Consider the following 17,479-nt stretch of genomic DNA (forward strand, 5'->3'; position numbering starts at 1 on the left):
GCTATGCCTTTGAAGAAGATCTTGGAAAGGTGATTCTGGCGAAGAGAAGGCATTTGGAAAAAAAAGTAGAAGACAAATTATGCTTCTTTCAAATTAATAAAGGCACATAAATAACTGCATATTAAGTAATAAAATATTCTGGAAACTTCAGCTTCAAGAGCAGTATCCATTCTAAATAGATTCTAGCTTCACTCTGCTCAGTCCAAGGGGATTTGTGCATAGTTTCTTTTTGTAGGCATTTCACACTTCAATGGTCACTTAACACCCTATACATAATTGGTCAATGATGATGCATTTTAACACACCAACCAAAGAATACCACCAGAACCTTCCTAACATGCTACTGATTACTCTGTAAAATTACTTAGTAAAAAGGTGCTATATGACACAATAGTACTCTCCTCTCTTAGGTGGCTTCAATTCTGTCACTGTCAGAAAAAAACACTAAAACCTGTGCTCTTAGAAAAAATATCCTCTCCTTTTAAAATTTTCTGTCTAGTTCCATGCACAGAGATATCCCTTCTCAAGTAGGCTACCCTTGAGGTCTGTCTTACATAATGTGCAAGGTTGTAATCCGCACATGCTCTGGGGGAATATTCAAGTTGATGAGGTCATTTGCAGACTCAATCTCCTTACTTGATCCATATATTTAAAGGATAAGGGATTTTTATTTCTTGCAGCCACTGTAACTCTTTTAATCCTGAGCACATTGGTAAAGGTATTTGATATCTCCTTCCTGCCACTAGACCTTTCAGTATTTCTGTCCAGCTCTTCTAATAGATTTTTATAATTCAAGATTCTTGAAATTAACATGATAAGGGTCAGGGGAAACTTGCACTGTTAATTTTTATATTCTGCTGAGGAAGATGGCTAAAATGTACCACACAATACAGAATGAGGAACTGTTTCAAAAAGCCAGGATCCAGCACAAGGGTAATAGCTATTTTACAGGCTTGGAAGTAAAGTAGCAACACAGAAAATAGCTTAGACAACAGCTGCAGGTATGGAAAAATACAAGTAACAGCATAAATCCACACAGTATGTAAGAGCCTACAATTACGGCAGCAGACACAGTATTACTCAAGCATCTAAAACCACAGAGAAAGCAAGCCAAATAACTTGCTAATTGTGCTTTGTATGCAAAAAGTTCATATTTGGAGCACACAAACAGGACATTCTGTACTGGCAGGAAGGAGAAGGCTCTGACTGAAAGCTCATGCAGAACAGAGATTGTATCTAGCTACGAAAAACCAATAACATTATTTTCAACCTACCGTCTATTGGACTCACCTTTTTCACATCTCTGACTAGATGATGCAGAGTGTTGGATGGTCCGTGTCTCTGCAAAGGACAAATGAAGAAGAACAAAATAGTTTGCACAAAATATAAATGTTGAGATAACTTTCTCACTTTGCTGGTTTAGAAATCAGGCAGCTGAGAGCACTTCAATTGTACAGTGTTATCAATTAAAAAAACCCCAAACAATTACAAGAGCATTATTTCACCCGTTTTTCTCTTTTGTAGAAAACTCTTCCTTAAGAAAACCCTATGAACTGCCACAGTGGATGAAAATGGAATTCCTATGTATTGGGTTAGGCTCCTGGCTTAGAAAAACCAGTAGCATAGCACAGCCTCTGGGAAAGAGTAGAAGCAAAACCAACTGCTTTAGTCTTAGCCTTCCTGCACTCAGGACCTCCAGTTCCGCCGCTGGTGGCTCAGAGGCACTCTGGGCCTGGCATTGCATTGAGGCTGTCTCATCTGAAAGCTGCTCCCTGTGAATGCACACACATGTGAATGCAGAATGCAAGGTCTGTGAATTTTTCCAATATTCTTTTGACTCCAGCTGTCATTGCAAAAATATTATGCAGAGGAGTCCCGCAATTTTGATCATACTACTACTACTACCACTACTACTATTATTACATCTTACTTTATTTTCTTTGCTTTGTTTTGACTGTTGCTGATATTTTAAGAGACTTTTATGAGAGGTCTCCTTGGTTGTAGCTGATATGGATGAGACCACTACACATGTGTAGTCGATGTTTCCGTATATGCATTGCTCTGCACTTCCCAACACTTAATTTTACGTAATCCCATCTCTGAGCATGATGAGACTTACCTGTGATTCTTCATATGCTGCTTCAGATTTTCTAAAACACCTGAAAATATTACTGTCTCTTCTGTAGGTACTATTTTTCAGATCTTACATAAACAAACTGAACAGAGTCTTCCAGAGTCTTCCATGACCCTGGTCATAATGTCCTTTGTGGTAAAAATGGACCATGTTTTCCTTCTCCCTGTTTTTTAGCATTCAAGTAGGTTTTAAACCAGAACTGTCCCTGATCTTCTAAACCATGGCAGCTACATTTCTTTAATAACCTTTGAAATTTTAAAATGCTGTCGAAGTTTTGCAAAAATAAAAAAATGGAACCAAGTGCAACATTCTTATTCTCGTGCATGCCAATTGCAGAAATAGATTTCTAAGGCTTAACGTTTTCCTATAGAAGCTTGATAAACTCTTTGTTGACATAAAATTGATTCCCTTGCCTGTAGTTCTGTACTTCATTCTATTTTTACAAATTTGCCATAGCAGAGGTAAGATTCACTGGTTTGTAGCTTCACAGGTCATTCCTAAATCTTATGCTGAAATATGGTCATTTTTAACTGGCCATGTAATTTTTTTTGGTGCTAAGGCAACTATGGATGCATTTGGTCATACAGTATAATTGGTAGTTCAGGCATTTCAGAGCCTGGGTCTTTTGGAATTTGTGCATGAAAAAATGTACGCTGATTTCTATAGCAATAAATTTGTTCAAAAAGCCCTTCTTTTAGCTGTGGAACTGAAGATTTCTGTCAAACTTATTCCCTGTAAAAACTGGCTTTTGCACAAGAACTATCATGCTTATCCCTGTTACAAGGAAGCTCGTAGGCATTCTGCTCTTAATACATAGATGCCAGTCAATAGGCAAAATGTAAGCTGACCAAAGTTCAGATGGGATCTTGTCTCTAGGGTAGCTCATATGTACCCTATATATATACATATAGACACATACATACATACGTGCATACATATCTATCTATCTATCTATCTATCTATCTATCTATCTATCTATCTATCTATCTATCTATCTATACCTGCCCCTCCCTATTTGGCCCAAATTTAATGAATCCTTTATGAATCTTTGATATTTTGCAAGACTGACTTCTGAAGGTCACCATCAGTGTGATGCACATCCAGACAACAGTCCAGTGCAGCAGCTTATGACAGCAAAACCTGGGAGTTCTACCAACTAGATTTGCCTTGAAGATTTTTTTTCATTACACATAAGAAGTTCGAACTTTCTGAACTACTACCTAAGTAAATAATAATACTGTGAATGCTGGAATGTATTTTGCATTTGAGAATTCAGAAGCAGACTTAATTTGTGCAGTTTTATATTCACTTTAATTGTAAGGATTAAAACCTTCCAAATATTTTTTTTAAAGTCAAAGGTCTAAGCTTTGGAACTCAGTAGGGGCATGGGGAAACCCTTCATTGTAAGAGAGACTGATTAAGAGTTGGAAGATTTTTCTGAAACCATATTGTCAGGAGTCATATAACACCACTGTATCAGTCCTAAATTGCCAGTGACTGTCTTCCAGCCAGTACCACCTGCCTAAATCTTAGGTTTGTCATATTGGAATTACAATGACAAGAAATTAGCTGGCACTGTGTGAAGCTTATTTTATGTCTTTACAAAATCCATACAGCAGATTATGTGGACAAGGCACAGCATGTTACATTATATGAGAGACAAGCAAGAGAGACAATATGGACTAATGAAAAATTTCTGCAGCAGGTGTTGACTGCCTGGTGTATCATCATCATCATCATGCCATTACAATACAAGTGGGAGCTAGAACAGTGAATATAGAGACAGAAAATTTGCCTTAGGCTGGCCCTACCGTATTGTACAATTCCTCTAGCCGGGAGATGGTGAGAAAACGATGCATGCTTACTCCATTTTCTATGAGTAATTTCACAAAATCCACTCTGTCCAACACCAGTGCATCCAGCATTGCTTGCTCAAGGGAGCCCACCTGCAAAGAAGTGATTAATTGAAGCTGTTCCTGGGCGTGGCAGGCTACACCCAGCTGGTTCAGTCACTCCAGCACAAGCAGAGGGACTAACAAAATTCTGAGGGTTTCTCTTCTAAGCTTGGAATGGGATAATCACGGTTTTAATCTGTAACAATTTTTCTAATTCAGGGCTCCATTTCAAAAAGGAATATTGGAGTGCTGGTTAAAATACTCTAGGAAAAATTGTTTAGGACAAAGGAACTGGAATATAGTAAACTGGAGACCATATCTCTACCTTCACCATGTCATTATTATCATTATTTCTTTCCCTGTTAAACATTTTATTTATATTAGATACACTTGTTATGTGCACAAGTAATCACTTTAATTCTGCCTTTTCTAGAGTTTTCTTGTGTTTGTGATATGGAACCTCAGGGAAATTTGAATACCTGGGAAACAGAAATAGCTTCATAATTTGCATTCCTTTGAAGGCCCAAATGCAAGAGGTCTTCTTACACAAAACCTCTCCTTCTTAACTCTTGGAGGTCAGGCAGAATTAGAAGAATGAGAAATTATCTCATTCTTTCAGCTTTTAGCTTCCAAAATGTTTGCAGTTTGAAGATTTTTGCTATGATGTGGTGATGAAGAGATAACAATGAAGACAGTTCAATGCCATTATAATCCCTCCTGTGTTTTGACACGTACTTATGCCCAATATCAAAGACAAAATAAATAGTCCTGCTCACTCCATGACTGAAAAGGCAATGATTTTTTACTAGCTTTTAGGGGTAGCAAGCTGTAGAAAGCTACATTTAAAGCAAGGATACTTAAACAGAGGTTTTTCCCATTGTTATAATTTTTCCACGGGGAATTGTAAATGCTCATGTAATGATAGCACGTGAAATTTTAATGACAGTGATGAAACAAGTGTCACAGCAGTGAGTAATCTGGTCCAGTTGAAACTCCTGACTGAATAAGTTGGACTTTAAGGAGATACAGGTAAGGATGTAGACCTTCTTTTTTTTTTTTTTTTTTCTGTGTGTGACTTCTGCACCTTTAAAAGCTGTAGCACAGTCAAGGAGTTGACTCTTCCTCCTCTGCCTGACACAGTATTCAATAACTCCTCTATTTACAGTCTTCCCACTCCTGAAGAGAATCCACACCCCTGGTGCTCCCTGAGAATGGTATTAGCCAGCGAGGAGCTGGAGCACAGGACGGTGCAGATGTAGAGCAGGCAGATCAATGCACAGCAGCAGTGGGAGCAGAATTAACACCACCAGAGGTCTGGAGCCACAGCCCATTCCTGGTGACACGGCTGACCAGCTCCTGCAGTCTACCTGACCTCCAACATTTGTATGGTATCTTTTATGTCAAACCTTCACCTCAAATTCAGTATTTGCATATAAAAGCGTGCTGCTTGAAGAGAAAAAAGGAGTTTTGACTTTCCTTGAATTTGTAGTCTAGCACTAAAATATGGCTGTATACTCGTTTTCCTCAGCTCGCAGAATCATGTTGGGTAGCATAACTCTGGTACTTCCCGTTTTTTCAGAGGTACGGTGTTCTACTGTTAAGGCATCGCTAGATGTCACCATTTCCTTGGACAACAGAACACATTAACCTCTCTGCAACTGTGCCGGCCTTCGGCTACTGTGCCTGGGAACCGTGAGCTTGGCAGGACCCAGAGTATTTCAAACCACACTAAAACCACCACTGCAAACAGAATGGATTTAATACTCTGTAGGGTGCAAAGTGTTTCTAACAGAAGATGTTGTACATATATATACGGTACCGGCCACTGCTGCCCATAAATAAAGATCTGGCTGCGGGCGATGTCCACTCTGTTCCAGGCTAGCGCTAGGCTCAGCTGGTCGGGAGCAGATGCGTTCGCTCCTGTGCACACAGACAGGGGAGCAGGAGGAGAGCAGGAGAAAAAAGAAACAAGACATTAGGCTCAGTATGCCCTGGTAACTCCTCTTTGTGAAGAGTCTCACAGACGTCCATGTGATTTCTGCAACTGATCTCATATTAAAACAAAACCAAACCTTCCACTGCACCTGTAAAAAAAAAAAAAAAAAAAAAAAAAAAAATCCGTTTTCAAATCTGCATCTCTAGTTCTCAGATTGTCTTACATACATTAAATATTTCCTCATATTTCCCTTCAAAACACTGCAGATACAGGTGATATCAGAAGAGGCAATTTTTGGTTTCCCTCCTACTGAATGTGAGCAAGAGAGCAAGCCAGGATACAGATGGAACTGCAGGAATACACACACCCCCACATGTATCACATGAACCTGCACACACACACACACACACACACACACACACAAACATACATGCCTCTAGCAATTACAAGCAGATTCAACTCATACAGACATCATTGATTTCGGTAGTTCTGCATTTTTTTGGCATCTTACACATTCCATCTGGATAAGAGGCATAGGAGTTTCTCCCCTGTTTGTACTGAGGCATCCTGGTGGGACAAATTTCCCTTCACATATGAAATATCCATGTAAGTAAGCATTCTATAAAGCTTGTATCAAGGTATAATACATCCAAATTAAATGAGAAACCATGCAGATGATAAGATGGATTTGGAGCTCTTTGTATTTGGCAGGGAGGGTATGATTTTCCCTGCAGTTTTAATGGACACTGTGGGACATTCCTGTCCTGCTGTGCTTTTTTATTTCACAGTTCTCAGCTAATTTGTAATAATAAAACAGCATTTGTTCTTCAATGTCAAAGGGAGAACTGGCCTGAATGAACTGATCAACCAAATAAATAAAGGGCTCTTTGACTTTTAACTACATATCTGGTTGCAGTGGTTAGGTGATTGTATAAGGGCTTATTTTTTAAAGACTTCATACCTCTACTGTTATTTTGTGTTTATTAATTCTTATACTGATATCATAGAGTGAGGAGAAATAAAAGCTCTTCATTACTTCAAAGCATTTGTGTCCCCATTTCAGTACTATTCAACCCACACACTGTTCCAGTTGAAAGTGGACTCTGAAATTGGAGGCAATGAAAACAAAAAGCTGCCTGCTGAAATTCTCTGTGAAAACCTTAGTAAAAAACTTTGTGGAGCTTAGCCTATAATTTAATTTCATAACTCTCAACTTTGAGGTCAGTTTACTGCTGATATAGCCAATTCCTTGTCAATGCCTACAGTAATTGTTTGGGAGATGGTGAATTGTGAATCATCCAAATCACATTCATACAGAAATGAGCTCTGATAAAAAGGTAGACAATGCAGGAACAGAATAGAATTGAAACAAATGAAGAAGGTAAAAAAAAGTAAAAATACTTCTGTGACTTCTGTGGCTAAGATGTATCCGGAATGCTCCTTTTCATAAGACACAACTTCTCATTCTATGTACTGCAACACAGACAAGAGCTCTCACAAGAGACCTCAGGGGGGATGCCAACAACATCTGAAACTTTTGGAGTTTCTTACACAAGCAATATGCAGCATTCAAGAACAGAAAATATTTACCTTTGGGAAAGGCAAAAATGTCTCTACATTTCAACATCCCAAGATTTATTTATAAAAACAGAAAAAAAATACCTGCAGTGAGTATGATAGTGTAAGTTAAACACAGAGAGCAAATAATGTTCTCCCCCCTTCTGAAGCAAACAAGAGATGTTCTCATCAGATCTCCTCCTTCCCAATCATGTGCCTGTAGGAGAAGTGAGAGCTTTAGCAGGTGATTAGTCAAGGTTTTTGGGGAGCCATGGAGGAAACACATGGGTGAACTCTAAAACCTGGGGGCAGTGATGGTGATCCCACAGCCTGAAAACATTTCACACATGTGATGAGGGAGCTCCAGTTCCTGATTTTCCTACAATAGCCTATGATGGGTAGCCAGAGGTGTTTCATCTAGTTTCATCTAGTTAGAAATAATTTTGGATCAGATGGACTTGGGGAGGGAAGTGGGCTGTTTACACTCCCCCACTTGAGGCAGAAGTCAAGCTACATCACTGAGGCTCCAGATAAATAACCTCTGAGCCCTAGCAGGGAGTGCTCTCCAGCTTGTGGCAACTGACCCTAGCAGTCCTGGCCCTTTTCATGCTTTAGAAAAGATTCAACTGGCAGATAAACAGAGGGTCTTCTGGTGCATTTGATCACAGGAAGGAACAGCTGGCATCCATTCATCAAAATTGTTTTCTTTGAGCATGCTGATTGCTCCAAATACTGAGCAGAGGGGAAAGCAAGCTGTGGTCCAACCTGTGTCATTCCCATCTCCCTTCATTGTGCTTAAGGCTGCCAGCAGTGGCCAAGTTTTCCTGTTGGAGCACGTGCAGTCCCAGAGTTGATGCTCTTCTCAGCACTTGGTGCCGTGGTGTTTGAGTTCATTGTCTCACAGAGCACTGCAGGTACCTGGCAGTAGAAGGAAATGCGTGGCTTTTCAAGGGGATGTTGTACTCCAGGTCTGAAGCAGCCCATCAGCTAGGGTGTAGTCTATGGACGTGCATCCTGGGGCTCTGGCGCATTTGGTTGGATGGGTGCTTCCACAGTACAGTTTCTTGCCGGAAAGCCCTTGCTTCCTTCTCTTTCCTGTCTTCTCTGAGGGGTTTTAAGATGAATGTGGGACACACTGATTTTACTTAAGAGGAGAAGGAAAATCAAAGCTATAAATGTTTGTACAGAGCAGCATAAGGGCTGTGGATGCCTTTTAATTTATTTTATTCTAGGACAGAACTGATGGCCTTTGTCTCACATGGAAAAGGAAGTATTCAGGCTATTTTAGGTGGAATTCTACCCATGATTAAGAAGTATGAATGATTCCAGTCATATAAGAAAAACTCCCCAGAAAAAAACATGAGATGGCCTTCTTAAGATACAGTCTGCTTTCAATTTCCTTGACTGCATTTAGTGCCATAGAATATGGACTTGAGTCAGCAGGAAGAATCCGAAATGTGACCTCTCTGGGGATGCCTGTCACTCATGAGTGTCACTGTAACGTGCCCAAATCAAAGCCAAAGGATAACTGGGAAATAAATAAGGTAGAGTTAATAACCTGTTGCATTGTATTATTTTAATTACCATATCATACTTATTGCATTAAATAATGTTTTGGGTAATATGACTAATGTCTCTGTAATATTTACTCAGTATTCTGGTGTCTGGCTGATTCTAAGGTATGTTCCTCAAAAGAATGTTTTGAGACGATGACAACATCTGCAGTGTGACCCTTCCTTTCATCTGCTCCTAGAAGAAAAGTTGCAATTGGGATGCAATACGTTGTTTTGGCAGTGTTTTATCTTGGTATAGATACCACTGGATATAGATAGACTGCTGGGACAGCTGTTAGTTCCTGTAGATGTTAATTTTATGTTCTTAGGCTGCCATCCAGCAGTGCTTGCATAGACTCTTTTGCTAAAAAGTCACATTGTCTACTCAATATTTTGGACTGAAAATGTAATAACTCCTTTATGATACAGCCAGGGACTATAAACTCAACGCTGTCTCCTCGGGGAGCCAGGGTACACATCAGAAAATGAGTGCTGTGCACTTGCAGGATTACTGAAGAGCTTTTATATACTTATTATTACAGGCTTTTATGTACTGGCTAAAGCTTACTGTGACCAACACAGACCCCCTAAAGGATTCTCCTGGAATAGCCTATGATCTTGGTGCTCAGGTATCTGGAAAGATGAAATGACATGAAACATCTACCTAGACAGAAATGGTTGTGGGATATCCATTTCCACAGTGCACCTAAGCATGTCAGTCTCCTCTTTGAATCAACATCTAAAGACAAGAACTAGATTAGGGAAAATGAAAAAACAAATTAACTTTTTGTTCTGTGTCTCTGCAGGTCCAGTGCTATCTCCTGTTTCAGCAGCTCTCTAGTGCAAAGGCTGCCTTTCCACAGCATTTGCTACAGAACCATCCGGGCAATTAGGAAACCAATTGACAATATGAAAGCAGATAGCAAAAACAGCTACAAGTGCAGGAACCAGATAGCTGACCTAATTCTGAAACCTTTTTGTGTCTGTGATTTCATGGTTGGCAGACTATCCTTAACCATCTGATACTACATGATGGCTATTCAGTGAGCATGAATCATGACTTACTCACAGGCTGGAAAGTATGCAGAACTTCAGCTCTGCTGCAGCCTAGCATGGTTTATCCCAGCAGGTACGTGGCAGTAATATCACTGTATGCACACACCACACAGCACCTCTCCCTTTCCCCGTGCTCACAGTAGCACTGGGGAGGCTTCTGGAGCACCATCTGAAACAGGGCTGGCACTAGTCTGCTCCAGACATTGCAACAGCTTCGTGAACTAGGATCTTTGAAGCCACTTCAAAACAAGAGTTTTTTTAGACCATCTCCATATGCTGTCTTTAACTTCCCTGTCGTATGCCTTCTGCTTCACTAGCAGCTGCAAAAGGACAAAATCCATTATGGTGTGAGTTCCAACTGCTCAAGTTAAGAGAGCACAAACAGCTAAACTGTATTGATAAACTTGCCTGCTATAAACTCATGCCTTTGGAAATTTACTTCCCACATTTGTGTCTCTCAACATTAAAAAAAAAAAAAGAATTTGCAAACCATATGCTGTTGTGACATCCATGCAATGTAAATTGATAACCAGTTTGGATGCCATTCTGTAGTTTATTGAAGATCACTTCCAAGAAAGATAAATCTTGCTGACAAGATTAAACAAGAGACTTGTGAAAGCAAACAAAGAAATAATATGTGGTGCTGAGTTTTGGGCTTGTGGAATGTGCTGTACAGGAGAGCTCCTGAATTGGCAGTGTGTCTGGTGTGGATTTAAAAAGAGATTAGCTCATCACAAACTTTACACAGCAAATAGGAAGTGATATTTTGTGTTTCCAAACCCTTGTCCCACTCTTCCACGACCAAATCACTCACGCAAGGGTGGGACGGTCATTAGCTGATATGCTCCTCTTGCACTACCAAAAGCTGCAATTTCCTCATCAAGAAGACTGAATGAAAAAAAGTTACTGGTAATCACTCACCAGTTTCATACACTGCTCTGCACCTTTTTTTTACACAGTACTTGAGCGTAGGAAGAGATGAATTCTTAAATTTAAATTTATGAATGCCAAGATAACTCAGACTCAGTCTTCAAATCTCTTAATTTACTGATTACAATTATTATTTTTCTTTAATTTTAGAGACAATAAATTGTAGGAAGTAAGTTTTCAATGCTGTGGAAACTCTAATGCCATGAAAATTTCAATGTCATGAAAATTCCAAAATAAAAAAAAAATCCATTTATTTTACCTATTATAAATAAATTGCTTATTAAAAAGCAATAGACAAGTGGTTCAGGATTGCCACCCTAGACTTTGATGAAAAACCCAAGTATCCATCAGGCTAGTGCGGTATATTTTCAGAAAATCAGTATTTCTTTCCAGATGGGCCAGAACACTTGTACAAAGACATGGTGTGAATAAGGGCAACTGACTTGGCTGAGACAACAGATCTCATCTTTGCACATATTGATAAACACCTTGTGATCAGGAGGCTTACATGAACCAGAGGTGCCTGATGAATCTGATCTTCATTATGTACCTTCATAATCAGAAAGTCCAGAGGAGCAGGGAAGATGAGGTGTAAGTCTTAGTTCCTCTGGCTCTTTCTTGAGCAAGAAACAAATGTTTCTGCCACCAGCAGATTTTCAAATCCAGGTTCTCAGACAAGCATGAAAGGAGATGTCAAAAGTACTTACACAGATCCAGGCACCTCCTGAGCTAATAAAAGTTTCTTATGATGACTTGCACTCTTAACACCAAGAGAAAAGGAAATTTTATTTTACTAAGAGGCCAACAGCACCAATTAAGTACTTGCAAAATGGATATTCCAGACCAGGGAGGACTGCTCATATACTGAGACGGCAACCACTAAAACAGTTGCTCATGTAAATACTGCAAAAGAACATTTCAAATAGAAAACAATCCCTCACAGGCATGTGACTTATTTACTTCAGCTTCCAAGAGTCAGTTTTCAGAAGACTCCAGGGATCTACGTTGGGATACAGATCTTAAAAACACATTTAGAAAAAGCGGAATCACAACTCTAAGACATTCTTTGCCTTATTAATAGAAAACAGGAGCAGTACTTTCAGGGATTGTCTTAAGAACAAATGTGAAGAGAATACCTTCACACTAAAGGTAATGAAGGATTCAGTTACATTTAAGATAAAAATGAAACCTACAATTATATTATTTCCAAGGGACAAAAGAGAAATTTGGCTATAGATGAAATTCTTGATTTTTGTTTTGAACTAATTTTTTAATTAATATAGATCAGGGTCTATCATGAACTGTAGCAATAGGAAATTTAAAGTCAACATTTTAAGAGCAGAAGTGTAACATGTAATGGCTTAGAAAGATGTAACAACCAGCCAGGTTTAAGATTAAAAGCCCAACCATCCCAATAGCTACACTCTTAAATCTACAAGTGAAGGCTGAAAGAAACCTCACACTACTTCCAGACTTTCTAGGGATGACTACAGGTAACACCTTACTTTGTCAATAGAGCCAGCTTAAACTAAATGGATGTTTTAGCTACCAAGGTAATCTGAATCTGAGGAGTTCTTTGGCTTCTCATGAATACTGAGCTTCTCAAGTAACTGGTGTTGGGGGTCACCACTGATATTTCTTGTGACACATCAGTGATTGTGGAGAACAAAAATTCAGAAAGGAAAAACAGTAGCTGTTTAAACATTAAAGAAAGAGCTGGGTTTGTATAAAGCAATTAGAGCAAGAAGCATACTTCAGTTTCACAGTATAGATTTATCATCTTGATAGATATGTCAATAAATGCAGGTTTCAGGACACCAGAGACACAAAATGGATTGATATAGATTCACTCAACTCTGTTACCTTTTAGTAGTGCTGTCAGGATAGCTAAATCAATATCCTGGTGTCCTTCTGATCCCATTCGAAAAACTGTGATCTGCAATATTAATAGACAATACCATTATTGAAACAAGGGTAATTAAAAAAAAGCAACTTAAATTAGGGCTGCGTGATTTGAATCTTAAAATGTCCTGATGTCTATGAGATAATCTTACTTTATTTGCTTTATGAGAAGCTAATTAAATTGGATTAACACACAGTATATTTTGTAACATAAAATTTGGGAAGATAGAAATTGTATTAATCTTCATATGGAAAAAAACCACTCAGTGACACTTACAGGGTGAAACTAGAGATGAAGGAATGTTCCTGTATTAGAGTGACATTAGACTTAATGTTCTCAACAGATTACAAGAAAGATTTAGGTGTCCTATGAGTGTGGACTTAATTGATAGCATATGGAATAGAATAAATATTTTCAAGTGATATTAGAAACCTATTCAACCTTGAGATTTTATACAGGAAAGCCTTTGATAAATAATCTAAGAATTATGCTTCTAACAGGTCTGGGAACATCTTCAGCCATGTATGGTCAATGACCTATAGCTCTAAGTTATAGGCTCTGAGGTAGTGAGGTGAGATTCACAACCCATGAATTACAAGAATGAATGTGCAGCTGTTCCTTCTTGCCAGAGTCACTCTTGGTTAAGACTGCACTGAAACATACAGAAGTGTAAATCCCCTTGCTCCTTTTGTTGCCATAGCAATATCTTTTTTTGAATCTCTGCTTCTTATCAAGCAACACAGATTGCAGCTTTTAACTTGTGCCTTTCCTTTACCCATGAAAACTATGCCATCATTTTGATCTGAGCTGTCTGAAAACTTGTCTGATTTTTCTTTTGCTGGTATGGACTGCCTCAATTCCTTTTTTTTTAAGAATAAGTGACACCTTTAATTAGGAATTACATAAGCATTTTTTATATTCATATTAAGCAACATCTGTTGTTTCTGTGTTCCTAGATTCCTACTCCTACAGCACTGAACTGCAGCAGCATCTGATATTGAGTGAACGTCAGGGCACCAAGTACTGTCTACTGTCACAGGAGAAGGAGAGATACAAGGTCTGAAGAACAAGGCAAAACTTCAGTGATAAGCTCCAGTCTGACAGCTGAAAAGTGCTGTAGAGTGTATCCCAGGAAATCCAGTGCAGCCCTCCTTTAGCACCTATTCTGCCTTCATTTGATCCTAGAGTTTCAGGGGCTTTGGTAGCAGCGACAGTAGAACAGCATCTTAGAGGCTTAAAAGCAAACTGGATAAAGGAATAGGAAACTGGCTTAGCTCAATTAGTCAATTGAGTTGGGTGATGTAAGACATTACTTATGTTAGGCAATCTCCCCAGCTTAAGTACACTATTTCCAAGTTAGACTTGATTTGATCCTTCACAGTGCTCTTGATACAAAGCATAAATGATACTTTAATGAAGTGTTTTCTCTCTCTGGAATATACAGATGTTTCTGGCAAACTACTTGATGTCTATCCCCAGATCACAACTTCAGAATGGAATAGAATAGGACAGAATTGGAATTGGAATAGAATAGTAACAGAATAGATTATTTCAGTTGGAAAAGACCCTCAACAATGATCTAGTCCAACTGCCTGATGCAGAGCTGGCCAAAAGTTAAAGCATGGTACTAAGGGCATTGTCTAAATGACTCTTAAACACTGACAAGCATGAAACATGAACCACCTTTCTAGGAGCCTGGATTTGATCAGAGTTGATCCTGGGTTTGATCACATTCTTGTAAAGAAATGTTTCATTATAATTTTACATTTTTTTTTTATTTCCATGATGTCTGGCAATGAAGATTTCCTGGCAATGCAGGCACTCTGCCCACATGTAACGTGAATAGAAATACACATTTATATGTATGTCTCATCTCAAAACACAGTCAGTACGTGAGCTGATGAGACCAGACCCTCTGCTCTACATTGTTATGATGTACTTCCCTTGCCACAAATGACAAACTTGGAGGTAGCACGAAATGGCAAAATGTCCTTCTCTGTCTTCAGGCATCAGGAGAAGCAGTCTGCACATTGGGGACTGAATATAATGGATAACACAGCTTGGAGGAGGAACAAACAACATCTCAAGCTAAACACATGATCGGTGAACTCCCAACTTAATAAAAAGTAATCATATAAATTGCAAGCACTGAACAGCTTATCACCACAGGAAAATTAAAGAAAGTATTTTTCTGACATTGGACCACATATAACCTTAAACTTCCAATTTCTTGTTCAACCCTCTTCTCTGCATGCATCAGAAAAATAAACCCATTAGAAGAATGAAGTGTTGCTGTATTAAAAATAAAATGGAAATATGTAAATTAGTTACATTAGAATAAAATGGCTGTTCTTCCACATCAACTGTTGCTTTATTATTTTTTAAGAGGCCTAGCATAATTCAAGTAGCAAAATAGAGAAGATAAATAATTGGGGAAAAAAAAATGGAAACTGAAAGATTGCTCAGACCTGACATTAGAATTATAATTTTGGGGTCATGTCTGATATTGAATTGAATTTCAGACAGAATCAAGGAAAAATATGATACTTCATACAGTCACATAATCATAGGATTTTTAGTTTGGAAAAGATGTCTAAGATCATCCAGTTAAACTGTTAACACAGCACTGTCAAGTCCACTGGTAAACCATGGGCTACATCAACTCATCTTTTAAATACCTCCAGTAATGGTGACTCAACCATTTTCCTGGTTTGACAAGCCTTTCAGTGAAGATTTGTTTCCTAATATCCAATCCAAACCTGCATCTCCCACCTGGGAGAAGAAACTGATCCCTGCCTCACCACAACCAACTTTTAGGGAGTTCTAGAGAGTGATAAGGCTCCTTTGTGTCAGGCTAAACATCTTCAGCTCCCCCAGCTGGTCCTGATTAGATTTGTGTTCCAGACCCTTCCCCAGCTCCGCTGCCTTCGTCTGGACATGACTCAGCACCTCACATTATCACAGAAACACAGAATGTCCTGAGTTGGAAGGGATCCACAAGGATCATTGAGTCCAACTCCTGGCCCTGCACAGGATGCCCCAAGAGTCAACCCATGTACCTGAGGGTATTGTCCAAATGCTCCTTGAACTCTGTCAGGTTTAGTACTGGGACCCCTTCCCTGGGGAGCCTGTTCCAGTGCCCAAACACTCTCTCAGTGAAGAACCTTCTTCTAATATTCAGCCTGAACCTCCCCTAACACAACTCAGACCCAAAACCAAACACAGGGCTCGAGGTGAGGCCTCAGGGAGTGACTCTCACCTCAGGCTGAGCACAGGGGGACGGTCACTGCCCCGGTCCTGCTGGCCACACAAGCCAGGATGCCACTGACCTTATTGGCCACCTAGGCAAACTGCTGGCTCATGTTCAGCTGGCTCTCAACCAAATGCTAACTTAATTTCAAAATGCTCTGTGTTTAGGATCTCAAAGACTCAGCTGGCGCTGTGGATTTCTGTATTTTCTGCATTCACAGAGGCAGTAAACAAATATGTCCAGCCTCTTCTTATGGTTTAGATTTACTGTCACAATCCATAGCTGCTTGCTCTCTGTGGCAGAGGCACTCCTACTGTTTAAGGCAACTGAACTTTTGTCCAGGCAGATACTCAGTAAAAGGAGAAATTGAAGGTAACCCTATTGTGTGAGGCTGTCAGTGAGAACATAGAACCAGCTCCAAATAAACACTCTGGCTGGAGCCTCAGCTGAAAAGCAGAGCACAGCAGAAAATCTGATAACATATCAACCACTTTACACTACAGATATGTGCAGACACAGAGCTGTTTGAGCTATCCATCCACAGCAGCTGGCTGGGTGGCATCCACCTTTCCTTCAGCATAGATGCCTCTCACTGGTATTGCTTGACACTGAGAGATTTTTTACCTGGTGCCAGATATTGATGGGTTGATAAAAGACATTTTTCTGCAAGTATGGAAGGTTTAAAATACTTGTAGCAGCCTTTAATTTCTGTAGTCAGAGGCAAGAGGAAATGCAGACACGTCCTAAAGTACTTATGCAGAATTTGCATTTAGAAATGTCCAATATCTTTAGGTCTTAAAAAAACCCCTCTGTTTTGCTGGAGACCTCTTGTTCTGGTGTCTTCTTTCCCCTGAGTTCACAGGTAACAATTTTAGGTTTCCAATGTGGTCAACTCCAAGAATCATTAATGTATGCCACAACCTGCCAATGCAACTTACAAGTACATTGGTGGGTGAATCTCTGCAGAGAACTGATAAGGAACACACTGGGGACATTGGCTGGACCCTGTTAAAATGGGATACAGATGCTTCTGCACTACAAAACATGCTGTGCTAAAGGAAAATATCTCAGTCAGTAAGCTCTATTCCCAGCTACCTCTTTCTGGATGAGTGTCTTCCACCATGGTAGATGCCAAAATAACAGAAAATTAAAGCCTTAGAAACCTATTTAATAGCTCATTGCTAAGAAAAAGAAAAGCCTTTCTTCTTTCAGAGAAGAGACAGTGCCTAAGAGCACCTATCTACTGCAGACCGTTTAAGCCTGTT

The 17,479-nt window shown here is 39.5% G+C and overlaps 1 protein-coding gene across 3 annotated transcripts in view; it reads right to left on the reverse strand.

Moving 5' to 3' along the window:
- The window catches only part of TRPM3 (transient receptor potential cation channel subfamily M member 3), a 386,409-nt gene that overhangs the window by 55,772 nt on the left and 313,158 nt on the right, over positions 1-17,479 (reverse strand). For all 3 annotated transcript variants that reach the window (XM_058043663.1, XM_058043665.1, XM_058043664.1), the window contains exons 9-12: positions 12,925-12,997; positions 5,849-5,949; positions 3,946-4,080; positions 1,291-1,341 (exon numbers count right to left, since the gene is read on the reverse strand). In XM_058043663.1, coding sequence (XP_057899646.1) covers positions 1,291-1,341; positions 3,946-4,080; positions 5,849-5,949; positions 12,925-12,997 — 360 coding nt within the window. The remainder of the gene's footprint in view (positions 1-1,290; positions 1,342-3,945; positions 4,081-5,848; positions 5,950-12,924; positions 12,998-17,479) is intronic.

Source organism: Melospiza georgiana, chromosome Z, assembly GCF_028018845.1.
Source record: "Melospiza georgiana isolate bMelGeo1 chromosome Z, bMelGeo1.pri, whole genome shotgun sequence".
NCBI classification, from domain to species: Eukaryota; Metazoa; Chordata; class Aves; order Passeriformes; family Passerellidae; genus Melospiza; species Melospiza georgiana.